The sequence below is a fragment of the Lagenorhynchus albirostris genome, chromosome 19 (genome assembly GCF_949774975.1).
Source record: "Lagenorhynchus albirostris chromosome 19, mLagAlb1.1, whole genome shotgun sequence".
NCBI lineage: Eukaryota > Metazoa > Chordata > Mammalia > Artiodactyla > Delphinidae > Lagenorhynchus > Lagenorhynchus albirostris.
The window spans coordinates 56,734,391-56,748,358 of record NC_083113.1 but is presented as its reverse complement, the minus strand read 5'-3'; the positions used below and the strand labels follow the sequence as shown (position 1 = coordinate 56,748,358).

Below are 13,968 nucleotides of genomic sequence, written 5' to 3'. Positions count from 1 at the left end.
TACCTTCCCCTCTTCCCGCCCAATCTCCTCCTGTTGTGGTTGTTAGTTGCCTATTTCTTTTCTTCAGGTAAAACGTACATGCACTGAATTGCACACATCTTACAATTAGCAAAGTGTACCGTACTTCAGTTAGCACAATTTTGTATGTGCCGTTCTATTTTCTTCTTTTTGTGTTATCATTGTTTTCTTGCTTTTCTAGCAATGAGCAGAGAGTGTTTATAATAAGGGGGGAAGGGCAGTAAAATGATGATTAACACGTTGAAGATGTCCCTGTGGGCTGGTGCCCTGTCCCCTCGATTCAGCGACGAGCAGCGATTCACTGTGCTTTTTCGCAAACCCCTCCTGAGTAGCCGAGTCTCCTAGGAGCCTGGGGAAGGCCGCACCGCGTGGCCTTCTCGGAGGAGGAGCCCCAGCAGTACGGCCCACGAGCACAGCTGGGCGCAGGGCCAGCAGCCCTAAGCCCGGTCCCCGCGCCTCCTCGGGAACCCCAGCGCTGCCAGGTCCACAAGAACCTCCATCTTCACCGGGAGAGTGGGAGCCTCTCAGCGACCCCACCTGGGCCCGCGCAAGGCTGGTTGAGGCCTCCTAATCCGCTAGGGGAGGCTGGCCCGGGGAGAGGTTGCCTTAGTGACCAGCGGAGGCTCCTCCCAGGGTGACTGCGGGTGGCCACGTCGCCTGGTAACCAGGTGGCAGCGTCCCTTGAGCCAGGACCACGCAGCTGCACCCAGCCCCGTGTGGCTTCTCCCAGGCCTGTGGGACCCCTGGGGCCCTGTCTGTATTCCCCAGGACCAGGACAGCTGCTGTCGCCAGCCACAATGAACATCGTTCTCTCCAGGTGAGCAGCCCCACGCTGGCCTGGGTTGGGAGGGAGGGGGCGGCCGGGTTTTCGGGGCCAGACGCACCAAGACAGATGGGGCCGCCTGGACTGCTCGGGGCGGGGCAGTGGTAAGGATGCTCTCCCACCCACACCACGCCCACCTGGAGGTCTAGAGACCATGGAGGCTTCCAGAATCTGGCCTCTGTCTGCTTCTCCAGCATTTTTGCCCACAGCCCTGGGGTAGCTAAATTCACAGGGGCCACCCCAACTTCCCTCACTCATCTCTACCTGGGAAACCCCTCTTCATACCTCAAAGCCCCATCAGGCATCACCCCCTCTGTGAAATCGTCCCCGACCCCACTGCCTGCAGCCTGAATCTACCACTGCCTTCTCAACTTGCCCCTTACCCAGTTGTTTCCACGCCTGGCTCCTCTGGGGCTCACAAACTTGAGGGTGCCCCTGGACCACCTGATGGGCTTCTTTAAAAATGCAGCCCCCTGGACCTCGCTCACAGGGAGTCCGGCGGAGAGTGGGCTGGGATTCTGCAGGCTTAACTTGTGTCCCAGGCGATTCTGATTGAGGGGGTCCAAGGACCCCATGTGGAGGGACAGGGATTGCGGCCGGCTGTGTGACCTGGAGCAAGATGCTGCACCTCTCTGGTCTCCGTTTACCTTGTTTGCAGGGTAATACCCACGATGCGCACTGCACACTGTAAAGGGCTGCAGCAGTTAGGGTTTGTTAGGAGGACAAAGGGCCCTCCTCTCAGCTTCCAGCTTTAGAGATGTGATTGGAGGGATGCACAGGCTGGGGGCTTTGGTCATACAGAGAGAGGATGGGGCAGTGACCACCTGGGTGGGACGAGGGGCAAGGAGAGGGTGCAGTGGTGCGAGAGCGAGGCGACTGTCTGAGGCTGTGCCCCCTTTACTGTCTGGGGAAGATGAAATCCAGCAAGTCCTTCACTCACTCTGTATTTTTTCATGGAACACCTGCAATGGGCAGGCCCCAGGCTAGCGGCACGTAAAGATGACTCAGCACGCTCCCCGCAAGCCCGACCCAGAAAGATGCAGAGGGTGAGAGGAACCAAGCACAACAGGAAGCGATACATGGTGATAAACGGCCTCCCAGGAGGACACACTAAAGGTTCAGGGCTGGGGGAGGGAGGAGGGACCCACGGGCGGAGCACGGGGTCCTCAGGGCAGCGAGAGTTCTCTGCGACACTGTGAAGGTGGAGGCAGGGTACTGACGATGGCGCTTGTCAAAATCTACGGCATGCAGGACACCAAGAGGGAACCTTCATGTAAACGAGGGACTTTAGTTACTAAGAATGCGTCACTATTGGTTCACCTTTGGTAACAGAGGTCGGGCACTAAAGGGAAGCGGTTGATGATAGGGAAACCCTGAGCGCCGGGGAGGGGGTATGTAGGAACCCTGTGTACTTTCCACTCAGCTTTTCTGTAAACCTAAAACTGGTCCCCCCACCGCCCAAAAAAGTTTATTAATAAAGATTTACGATGTAGAGAAGGGAGAGAATGTCAACAGCTCGGGGAAAAGAGAGAATCTGGGGATTTCAGAGAGAAGAGGTCGTTGGGGCTCGGCGTGGCTGGAATACAGACCAACTCTGCTGGGAAGATAAAGCCCCTGTAAGGGCCCCAGGGTGGGAAAGGCCAGGTTAGGAGCCAAGCCCATGTTTGCACTCCTGCCCGGCCACTGACCAGCCCTGTGACCCCACTGGTCTCCCGCATCTGCCTTGACGGCCTGACCCGGGGACTTTGGGCATTATCCTGGGGACCGGACGCCTGGCCTGGGTTTGCCACCTAGGAGGAGGGCGGTGCGTGGGTGACCCCTGTTTCGCTGTTGTGGCCTGGCCGGGCGTCCGTGCCCAGAACGGCTCCTCAGACCCCCATCTCCCCAGGGACAGCAGGTGTGGGTGACGGAGGACACGGTGACGAACGCTGAGAAGTGCTTCGGCCAGTTCTACTTGCTGCTGGCCGCCTACACCCGCAAGAGAGCCTGGCTGCGTGACAAGGCCGACCAACTGGTCAAGCAGCTCATCGACTTCGCCAACATGGAGAACCCGGAGATGCGGGCCGCCCTGAGGAACTTCGCCGAGGACCTGGCCAAAGTGCAGGGTTACCGGCAGGCCGAGGGGAGCGAGTGGCCCCAGGGGACCCATTTCCCGGGGGGATCTGAGAGTTGGAGCCGGCCGGCAGGGTCCACAGTCAGCGGACGCATCTCCTCCAAAGGTGTCCCCAGAGTGAGGACGCTCACATCACTCCCTCCCCAGGGTGACACCGCAGTTTACAGGACTGAGAGCCTGGAGGCTTGTGGAGGGCAAGGAGGCTGCAGGGAGTTAGGGAAAGAATTAAAAATCAAAATCCCCATGGGGCGTATATACAATGGAATATTACTCAGCCATAAAAAAGAAGGAAATAATGCCATTTGCAGCAACACGGACGGACCTAGAGATGATCATACTAAGTGAAGTCAGACAGATAAAGACAAATACCATATGACATCACTTCCACGTGGAATCTAAAATATGACACAAATGAACTATGAAACAGAAACAGACTCACAGACATAGAGAACAGACTTGTGGTTGCCAAGGGGGAGGGAGCATTGGAGACGGAAGGGTTAGGAGTTTGGGATAAAAAAAAAACAATAATAAAAATAAAATAAAACAAAACTCCCGCCAGCCCAGAAAAATCCTCTCTGCGATGGTACAAAAGAATGAAACAGTTTTCTATTGAATAAGCGTTAAGCCAGAGGTAATGCACATCACAGGCGATCGAATAAGTGATGGCAAAGACAGAGAAACCTCACTCCCCCTGAGGACAGGGAAGGGGACAGCACCCTTTGTCACACAGGACTTCCTAATTCCACCTGGCGATTGGGTGGCCACCTGGGCTGGCTAATCATCTTTATCCAAAGAAAACTAAAACCTCACCTCTCTCTGACAAGCAGGTAGGTACAGCTGGGAGCCGGGCACCAGGCAAACTCCCTGGAGACGCCGTGCTCCCCAAGTTTACAGTTCAGAGATGACTGGGCTTTCCTGGTTGTAAAACCAGCCAGAGGCTTCTTCAGTTTTTAAAGGCTTTATATCCATCTCAAAGGGACAGAGAAAGGATTTACAACTGCATGTTTTCTCAAAGGAATACTGCACGGAAAGGGAAGGGATAAGTCCCTTTCCCTTTCAGCACTTGGGAAAAAATTATTTCTTCTTTAGGTTTGCGTTTATAAGAGCCATAAGCCATAATGGAGGAGGAAGGGGCTGGGTGGGGACTCCAGCTCCCCTGGCCCATCGGGCAAACCCGACTCTCAGGGGACCCCATCCTCCAGGCACCAGCCTCACCTGGGAACCTGTCAGAAAAAGGCAGATTCTTGGGCTGCACCCTGGACCTGCTGAGTCAGAAGCTCTGGGGTGGTGCCTGGGGATCAGGGTTTCAAGAAGCCCTTGGGGGGACTCCTACACCTGTTCTACTGTGACACCCACAGGGTAAGCGCGTAACCCACACTAGCTTTAACTGTGACCACTGTTACCAGTACTGGTATTGTTTATCCTCATGTCTAGTTTTAGGCTTGGCACACAGGCACTGACTCAGGGGCGTGCGGTGTCCCCCTCGCTGACCCTGCCATGCCCCTGGATGCCGCACAGCACAGTCAGCTCTGAATTCCCCGCTAGTCCGTGTGCCAGGTGGCTCTGTCGGCATCCCTGGTGAGACCTAAGGCAGTCTGGAGAAACGAAATAGCGCCGGGTCCCAACCAGTTGCTAAAAAACCGTGGGCGGGTACACTCCTTATACCCATTGCACAGGCCAGGAAACAGGGCTCAGCGAGATGAAATGTGTCGCCCGTGCTCGCAACCCCAAGGTGGGAGGAGGGCCCACCGTGCGGCTGCGGACATGCAGACGGCGCTCCGTAAGTGCAGGCCGGTGGCCGTGCAGCCCCCCAGCATCTGCCCGGCTCCAGCCGCTCTGACTGTGTTATGTCCGCGTGCCCCCAGGTCGAGAGGCTGGAGACCGAGGTGGCCAAGCCCCTGAAGCTCTACGGCGTGCAGATGAAGCAGACCCAGGTGAGCACGGCGCTGCGGCGCGGGCCACGTGGGGGGCTGGGGCCCCAGGAAAGCACCCTCCTCCTTCCATAGGCTGAGATCAAGGAATTCAAACACGTCCGGAACGAGGAGCTCAAACAACTGGAAAAGCTGGAGAGACTCAGGCAGAAGTCCCCTTCCCAGAGGTAGACCATCGTATCCTTCCCGAGGCAGGAGCCGGGGGGCGCTGAGGCCGGGGCCGTGCATCACCGTGCCCCCCCCATGGGGGCCGCTGGCTGACCTGAATCCCTGACGCCACCTGTTTCAGCCCCAGGTGAGCGTCGCAAGTCTGTCTGGGGAAGGCAGGCTCACACGCAGGTGACGAACGGCCTCACAAAACACCGAGGTGAGCTTTGCCTGGGCAGGTGTGTGCAGGGCCCTGGGCTCAGGACAGCAGAGTCAGAGGCTCTGGGACAGCCAGCCATCAGCCGGGGCTCAGGAGACCTGGCTTCCGTCCCATCAGCGATGCTACTCAGCGAGTCAGAGAGAGACTCCCCTCCACAGCCTGCTTCCTTGTCAGGGTTACCTACTCACTGCTCACAGGAGGCGGGTACTTCTAGGTGGGGAAACTGAGAAAAGTGACTCGCCCAAGGTCACACAGAGAGCTAAGGGGCAACCCCCAACTCAGCTCTGCAGGCGTCAGGCTCTGAAATCCAGCTTCCTCACGTACCAGGCCTGCTGTGGAGTCAGGCCATATAGATGCCAAACAAGGCAACCAGTAAGTTAATTACCTAAAATCGTTCCACATGCAGGAATTAATTATCAGCGAACGTGGAGTACCTGTCATAGCAGTAGTTCAGCTGAGCCCACTCTCATGCTTGCAACAATCCTGCAAAGCAGGCCTTACAGCCGTCCCCTGTTTGCAGGCAAGCACACTGAGGCTCAGAGGGGTCCAGTGACTTGCCTGAGGTCACACAGCTAACAAGAGGGTCTGTCCAAGAAGCAGCTGCCCCTTTCGCTGTGGTCCCACTCGGTCATTCCTTCCAAAACCAAATTGGCAAGAGGCTCCCACGATGCAGGACAGCTGGCCCAAGGGTGGGGTGAAGGGACAGAGAATGATCCAGAATGGAGCCCCCATGACACTTTGTATCTCTGGGGCCAGGCGGAGACCGGCGTGCAGAGGGCCTTGGCGGATGCCAGCCGCACCTCCCACCAGCTGGAGGAGATGGTGGATGCCTTCCAGGAACAGAAGCTGAAGGGCCTCCAGGTGGGGGTGGTCGGTCCCTGGTCGGAAGTACTCTGGGCTGCCCCGTGGGTGAGCTCTGGCGGGTGTGCACCTGTGTATGTGTGAGTGCATGTGTGTTCCCTGTGACAGCGCGTGTGTGTGAGCTTGTGCCTGCTCGGCTCTCAGGGCCCTGACTCCCAGGACAGTTCATCCTGGCTTCCTCCTGGCCGCGGCGGGGAGAGGCCGGCTGCTCGGGCAGCTGTCTTGGGCAGCTGTCCTGCCCGGAAGCCAGCAGTGGCAGCCGTGCGCTCTCAGCACCCGGCCAAGCTCCCCACCTACCAGGAGAACTGGGCAGAGTCTGTGCCCCCCAGCCCCTGCCTTTCCGCACAGTATCCACAGGACCCTCCTCCTTTTCTCTGCACAGCCCCAGGGGCACAAATACTTCCTCTCTCCACCCCGACCCACGCAGAGCCCCAGGCCCAGAGCCCCAGCTCCTACAAGAGGCCTCAGGGAGGCGGCGTCTTTAAGGGCAAGATGGTCACAGAGACCCCCGCACCCACTCTTGCCCCCCTGCCACTTTCGTCCATTTTCCAAACTGCTGCCCCAAGGCTCTCACAAAAGGCAGCTCTGATTTGTCACTCCTGGGTGTAACACCCTCCTGTGCTTCCCTCATTCCAAGGAGAAAGGCTGAAATCCTCCCCAAGGCTTCAAAGCCCCAGCCCCGCCCTCCAGCCTTCCCTTGGACACACCACTCCACGCTCCAAGAGTTCACCAAGACCTTTTATACCTCAGGGCCTTTGCACAGGCTGTGTCCTCTACCAGGAGGGCTCTGCCCCTACTCTGCATCGCGTTCACACCTGCTGTCCTTCAGAGAAACTCACCTGGACCCCCAGACCTGGTCCGACCAACTGTTAACACTCTCTGCTCCGCTCCCTCTGGGGGCAGTTATCCCAGGGGGTGGATTCATTGTATCTTTAATTCACTCGTGAATCTCACAGATGTTGAATACACACCTACTGTGTGCCAGGCGCTATGCCTGAGGCTGGGGACACCACAGCCAGCAAAGCAAGGCCCCATCCTCACAGAGCTGACGCTCTTGGGAGACAGAGTTCACGCAGACCCCGTGATGGCGGACAGCAGGGGAGATCTCACTGCTCCACGCCACCTCCTATACTGCACGTCGAAGCCACAGAGCAGACCCCCTGCCTGCCACGTCCCCTCCTGGGTCCTGGGCACCACGTCTAGGGCCTGGCACTTGGTGGGTACTCAGTAAATATTGGGAAAAAGAATGAACGAACGAAGCGAGTGAAACAGTGGTAATTACTGCTCAAGCATCCACGTTGCAGGCAGAACCTAAAAGCACCAGCAGACCATTATCAAGCACCTGACGTTTTCGAGGCCGGCGAGAGCACACAAGGTTCTGCACGGTCGGCGGCCAGCAGAAGCATACATTTTAACATGGGCATCCTTTAAAATTGGGGGAATTCATTTGTAAGAGACGCTTATCCAAACCTCCAAATGTTAAAAGAGATAAAAGCCCAAACTTGAAATAATCATTACCACTCTATCAGTTTTAGGTCACGATTCTAATGAAGTACCTACAAAATAACTCTCTGGCTCCTCTAAAAAGAATGTAAGCCATGCTTTCAAGCAGCGGTTCACTCACCTGAGCGCGCGTCAGAAATGCCCTGGCGGTCTCCTTAAGACGCACACGGGGGGCACACCCTGGCGTCCCATCCAGTGGGCCTGGGTGGGCCGAAGAATGTGCATCCGTGACAAGCTCCCAGGTGAGGCTGGTGTTGATGAGGGGCCCGCAGGTCGAGAGGCGCGGCGCTCACTGAATCTCTCGTAGGGCTTTGTGAACTGGGACCACTCCTGTCCTTCCTGTGCAGACGAATAAACTGAGGCTTGAGAGGATACGTCATTTCCTCGGGGCCACAGGCCGGCAAAGAGCAGGATGCGGCCTGTTGTCACCAGCACTGCCTCCCGGGGGCAGGACGGCAGGAGGCAGGAGCCAGGGATTTCCAGCACTGTCTTTGGCCCCCTCGCCCCTTCCTTCTCCCAGGCGGCCTAGCGGCTTCCTCTGGCCCGCCTCTTCCAGGTGCTTCCCACGTGACAGGAAGAGGTGTGTCTCCAAACTGCAGGCTCCTCCCCCAACAGCAAGCCTCTTTCCTGCTGGGGCCTGCCACGGTGTAGGAGCTTGTGCTGAGCCCAGCACACAGTGGGAGGTTGTGCTGGGCCCTACACACAGTGGGAGCTTGTGCTGGGCCTAGCACACAGTGGGAGCTTGTGCTGGGCCTAGCACACAGTGGGAGCTTGTGCTGGGCCCTACACACAGTGGGAGCTTGTGCTGGGCCTAGCACACAGTGGGAGCTTGTGCTGGGCCCCACACACAGTGGGAGCTTGTGCTGGGCCCAGCACGTAGGAGGGGACTGACACACAGTAGGAGCCTGTGCTGGACCTGACACAAAGCAGGAGTTTCCCCTCAGGTCTGGCACACAGTAGGAGCTTGTGCTGGGCCCAGCACACAGTAGGAGCCCCCACTGGAGCCGGACACACAGTAGGAGCTCTGTGAGAGCTTACTGAGCCAAGCTGAACCATCTGATCAAGAGAAGCCAACCCAAAAAAAAAAAAAGAGAAGCCAACGTTTCCATCACTGATAATGTTTTGACAAGCTGGCTTATCAGGTTGTGGGCCTTCTGGCCCAGTAGCATCCCCTCCCTCTCCCATAAGACCCACTTCTAGCCCGTGGGTGACAGAGGCTGAAAGTTTGTAGCCATCAACCTGACCTCAGAATGAGAGAAGCGCAAGCTGAGTGGAGGAGCCCAGGTTGACAGAGCTGAGAAAAGGATGCCCCTCAGAAAGTCCACAAGGCCTCACACATTTCTGGAACAATCTCTGTGCAAGGCAGCTTTTGAACTATGGGAATGCATTATCTGTTCAACAAAAATAAATTAATTAGAAATGATATATTGAAATTCCACACCTAGGACCTTCCCTGCAAAGACAACTAAGCCCCCGCCCACACACACACACACACCCCCAACTGGTCCATGTCGAGATGACCCCAGGACAGTCCTTCTGACAGTGTTACTTATGTGACCTGGGCATCTCTCCCCATAGAAAATTTTTTCGGACTTTGTGACCATTGAGATGGTCTTCCACGCCAAAGCGGTGGAGGTGTATTCCAGTGCCTTCCAGACCCTGGAGAGCTACGACCTGGAGAGAGATCTGGAGGTGGGTCACGGACATCCCATCTCCTACTTGGGGGGTGGGGCTGAATTGGAGGTTGTTTTTGTCTTTTTTTTTTTTTATTGAAGCCTAGTTGATTGACAATGCTGTGCTAATCTCTTCTGTACAGCAAAGTGCCTCCGTTTTACACATACGACATTCTTTTTTAAAATATTCTTTTCCATTATGGTTTATCCCAGGAGATCCAATATAGTCCCCTGTGCTCTACAGTAGGACCTTGTTGTTTATCCATTCTATATGTAATAGTTTGCATCTGCTAATCCCAAACTCCCAGTCCATCCCTCTCCCTCCCACCCTGCCCCTTGGCAACCACAAGTCCCCAGAGGTGGGGAATTTCCCCAACACCTTCTCTCTGGACCATCCACGTTCATGACCATCACCTGGGTGCTTAAAAACAAATGAATCAACAACAACAAGCATCGCCAGGCTGATGCCTGCTGAACTTCGGAGGGAGACAAAGTGCTTATTACCCACACCTGATGTGATTAGGATCTAGAAAAAGCCATCTGAGTTATCTTTAATGTGCTGCGTCACACCTCGTGGTGTAAAGCAGCCTCGTTTACCGGGATTATCTTCTGTGGCTCTAGGGTTGGTGGGTTCAGCTGGGCTGTCCTCACTCCGGTCTTTCAGCCAATCCGTAGCTGGGGCCGGAGCTGTTTCCAAGGCTTCCTCGCCCGTGTGTGGTAGATGATGGCTGTCATCTGGGTCCAGGATGGGCCACGTGATTCGCAGAGTTTAGGGCAAAATGAAGACGTGGGCCCTTTGTCCAATAATTATTAACAATTCCAAGATGGCAGAGTCCTTCTGAGCTGGGGGCCCTGAGCGACTGCATGAGCTGTACCCCAGTGACGCCCATCCCGTCTGGGTCTGCAGTGGGGTCTGCAGCCTGAATAACTGCCCAGGGCCTCTCCATGGGGCGTGGACTTCCTCACAGCATGGCAGCTGGTCCAAGAATGAGCATCAGAGAATTACACTGTGTCACCTTCCGTGACCTAAGCTCCGAAGAAACTGAGCATCCTGTCTGCCACATTCTGTTCCTTAGAAGTGCGTCACTAAGGCCATATTCAAGGGGAGGAGAATTATAGTCCGGCTCCTGATGGGAGAAGTGTCAAAGAATTTGTGGATGAGCTTTAAAACCATCATAGGAGGGTCAGTGAAGGTTGGCTGGGCTCTGCTGTGTTCACTCAACTCTACTTTATTTTGGTCGGGGGGCAGTGTGATCTCTAATCTCCCTGCATGACTATGGACGTGTTACCTTGCCCCTGGGCCTCAGTTTTCCCATCTGTAAAATGGGATGACGATGCCCACTTACCGCTCTGCAGTAGATCATAAGGAATAAGAAACAGGAGACTCCTAGGCGGACCTGGCGTAGGTGGGGTCCCTGCAGTTACCTGGGCACCGGCTTCTCGTCCCACGTCTTTCTTTCCCGCTGGCACCCCTTTCTTTGTTTCCTGACCGGATCCAACCCTCCCGGCAGGATTTTAGAGCCGAGATGCGTGGAGTTCACGGGCGTTATGACGCTCGGCTGCTCACGGACACCACCTTGCCCCTGGCCGTCCCGTGGTTTCTCACCCAGGTGAGCACTGGGGGTGGGGCGTAACACCTGTGACAAGGTGAAGAGACCAGAGACCAGAGGCCGGCTGAGAACTCGGGTCTGAGAAGGGAGTGCTGCTTGGGGAGTGGGAGGGTGGCCCTGAGTCTGACCCGGACCTGCCTGAAGCAGACTCAGGGAACCACAGTGTGGTGAGGGGCGTCTCATGCTTTCTGAATAATTCTCTTGAAAGGCAGCGGAGGAAGTATGGTCCCCAGCCAGACTGCCTGGGTCCAAACCCACTGCTCCCAAGCTGTGTGACCCGGGGAAATTTCTTTAACCTCTCTGTGCCTTAGATTCCTCACCTGCAAAGTGGGGCCAATGATAGTAACCCCCTCAAAGGGCTGTGGCATTAGGCGAACACATCTACCCGAAACATTCAGGAAACAATGCTTGTCACTGCCATTATTATTATCGCTGTTGTTGCTGTGATGGTGATGATGATTTTGTTGTTGTTGTATTTCTTCTATTTAGAGCACCCAGAGCACCGTACGGAGCCAGAGAAAAGAAGCAGCCAGTGAGGACAAGTCTGCCGAGGAGGACCCCATGGAGGACCTCAGGGGACAGGGGAAGGGGCTGCTTCGCTAGGACAAGAACTCCCCAGTCAGGAAAAGGGGGCTGAGGCTGGATGCTCGGAGGCTCTGCCGTGTGCAAGCCCCGTGTCCTCTGAGTCCCGCTTTCCTCATCTGTCTGGCAGGAATCACATCACTCAGCTCACAGGCTGCTCTGGGGATCAGGGTGCCCAGAAGGACACCTGGTACATAGCAGGTGTTCAATAAACATGGGCGCATCTCACCCTGACTCCTGCTGGGTCTCATTTCCTGTCTTACGACTGGGCTTCTGGGTGTTTAAGCCCGTGTGAACGTGTGTTACCGAACCAAACTCGGGTCCATTTGCCTGTGTGCAGTAAAGCCAATTTACTGACACCGGGTTGTAGTGAAGGAAAGGGCAGGATTTATTGCAGGCACCAAGCAAAGAGTCCAGGCAGCTGGTGCTCAAAATGTCCCAACTTCCCGATGACTTTCAGGAAAGGTTTTTAAACACAGGGTGAGGGAGGGAGACTGTGGGGCGCGTTATCAGCTCTCGGACATTTTTCTTTTATTCTTTTTTTTTTTTCGGCTGTACCGTGCGACTTGTGGGATCTTAGTTCCCCAGTCAGGGATCGAACCCGGGCCCCCTGTAGTTGAAGTGCAGAGTCCTAACCGCTGGACCACCAGGGAAGTCCCTTGTGGACATTCTTCTGATTGGCTGGTGGTGAGGTAACTGGGCAGCATCCAGTTAACTTCTTCCACCTGTCGGGTTTCCGTACCTGCAAAACAGCTCAAAGGACATGGCGCAGAATATTATCTATAGCCCTTGAGGAGGAACTAAAGGTCCTTGGCTTTGTTTAATGGCTGAACTCTTATTATTTTGTCTTGCTTGACTATTTTCCTTAGCTTCTGCATTTTCTCATTTCTCTGATTAAATTTATTCTTTGGAACTCAGGGAACTAGCCTAGGAGGCTAAAGTTTTTCTACAAACAAGAGTCAGGTGGAGGACATTGGGTGGGTCTGTCCCGGGAGAGCCCCACAGAGTCCTTATTGGTCGCAGGTGAATCATCTCCCAGGGCTGCCCTAACACAACACCACACACTGGGGGCTTCAAACCACAGAAATCTATTCTCCCTCAGGCTGGACTCCAAGATCAGGGTGCTGGCAGGTCTGGCTCCTTCTGGGGTCTGTTTCCCCTTTTTATAAGGACACCAGTCATAGGATCAGGGGTCCACCCCATTCATCCTAACTAACTATATCTGCAAAGACTCTATTTCCAAATAAGGTCACATTGTGAGTACTGGGAGTTAGGACTTCAACACATGAGTTTTGGGGACGCAATTCACCCAAACCATAGGGACGTGATGTGCGGAGATGACCTTGGGACCAGGGACACATCACAGAAGTGGAGGAGGGGTGGGAGTCCGCAGGCTCGGCCGCCTGCCCACCTGGGCCCCCTGGGTGTGCACATTTGGCGAGCAAATTCCTGATGGTGGCTGGGGGCATCTGAGCTCTGGGTCACTCGGCTCTCAGCACACCTCCTGCTGCCTCCTAGAGACCTCTGCCAGGGAGAGGACGTCCTGCAGCCGTTCAGGATAAACACTACGCTCTGGAGCCAGCTAGCCCCTGATTTCATTCCCCACTGCGGGTACCATGATTTCCTCCTCAGCAAAGTGGTGAACAAAACCTTCCTCGCGGCTGTGGTGAAAAGGGACCCCTCCTACACTGTTGGCGGGAATGTATTATAAACTGGTGCAGCCACTATGGAAAACAGTATGGAGGTTCTTTAAAAAATAGTGTTACCATATGATCCAGCAATCCCACTCCTGGGCATGTATCTGGAGAAAACTAATTCAAGAAGATACATGCACCCCAAGGTTCATGGCAGCACTATTTACAATAGCCAAGATACGGAAGCAACCTAAATGTCCACTGACAGATGAATGGATAAAGATGTGGTACCTACATACAATGGAATATTACTCAGCCATAAAAAAGAATGAAATAATGTCATTTGCAACAGCATGGATGGAACTGGAGATTATCACCCTAAGTGAAGTAAGTCAGACAGAAAAACAAATATCATATGATATCACTTACACGTGGAATCTAAAATACGACACAAAGGAACTTATCTACGAAACAGAAATAGACTCACAGACGTAGAAAACAAACTTATGGTTACCAAAGGGTTAAGGGGGGGTGGCATAAATTAGGAGTATGGGATTAACAGATACACACTGCCACATATAAAATAGATAAACAAGGTCCTACTATATAGCACAGGGGTATCTTGTAATAACATATAATGGAAAAAAATATGAAAAAGAATATGGATATGTACAACTGAATCACCTTGCTGTACACCAGAAGCTAACACAACATTGTAAGTTAGCTATATTTCAATAAAAAATTAAATTAAATTAAAAAAAACCCAAACCTTTCTCATGGGATCATTGCAGGATTAACGTCTTCGCCACAGTGACTTTTATTTCCCAAAGTGCAGCTCCAAGGCACCTCCTCA

At 54.4% G+C, this 13,968-nt stretch overlaps 1 protein-coding gene across 1 annotated transcript; it reads left to right on the top strand.

Moving 5' to 3' along the window:
* Positions 1 to 815: 815 nt before the first annotated feature.
* On the top strand, positions 816 to 11,502 carry CIBAR2 (CBY1 interacting BAR domain containing 2). The gene is given in 9 exon segments (XM_060132166.1): positions 816 to 842; positions 2,736 to 2,958; positions 4,815 to 4,888; positions 4,961 to 5,052; positions 5,209 to 5,224; positions 6,009 to 6,113; positions 9,195 to 9,308; positions 10,801 to 10,899; positions 11,389 to 11,502. Coding segments are annotated over 9 exon segments (864 nt in total).
* The last annotated feature ends 2,466 nt before the right edge of the window (positions 11,503 to 13,968 follow it).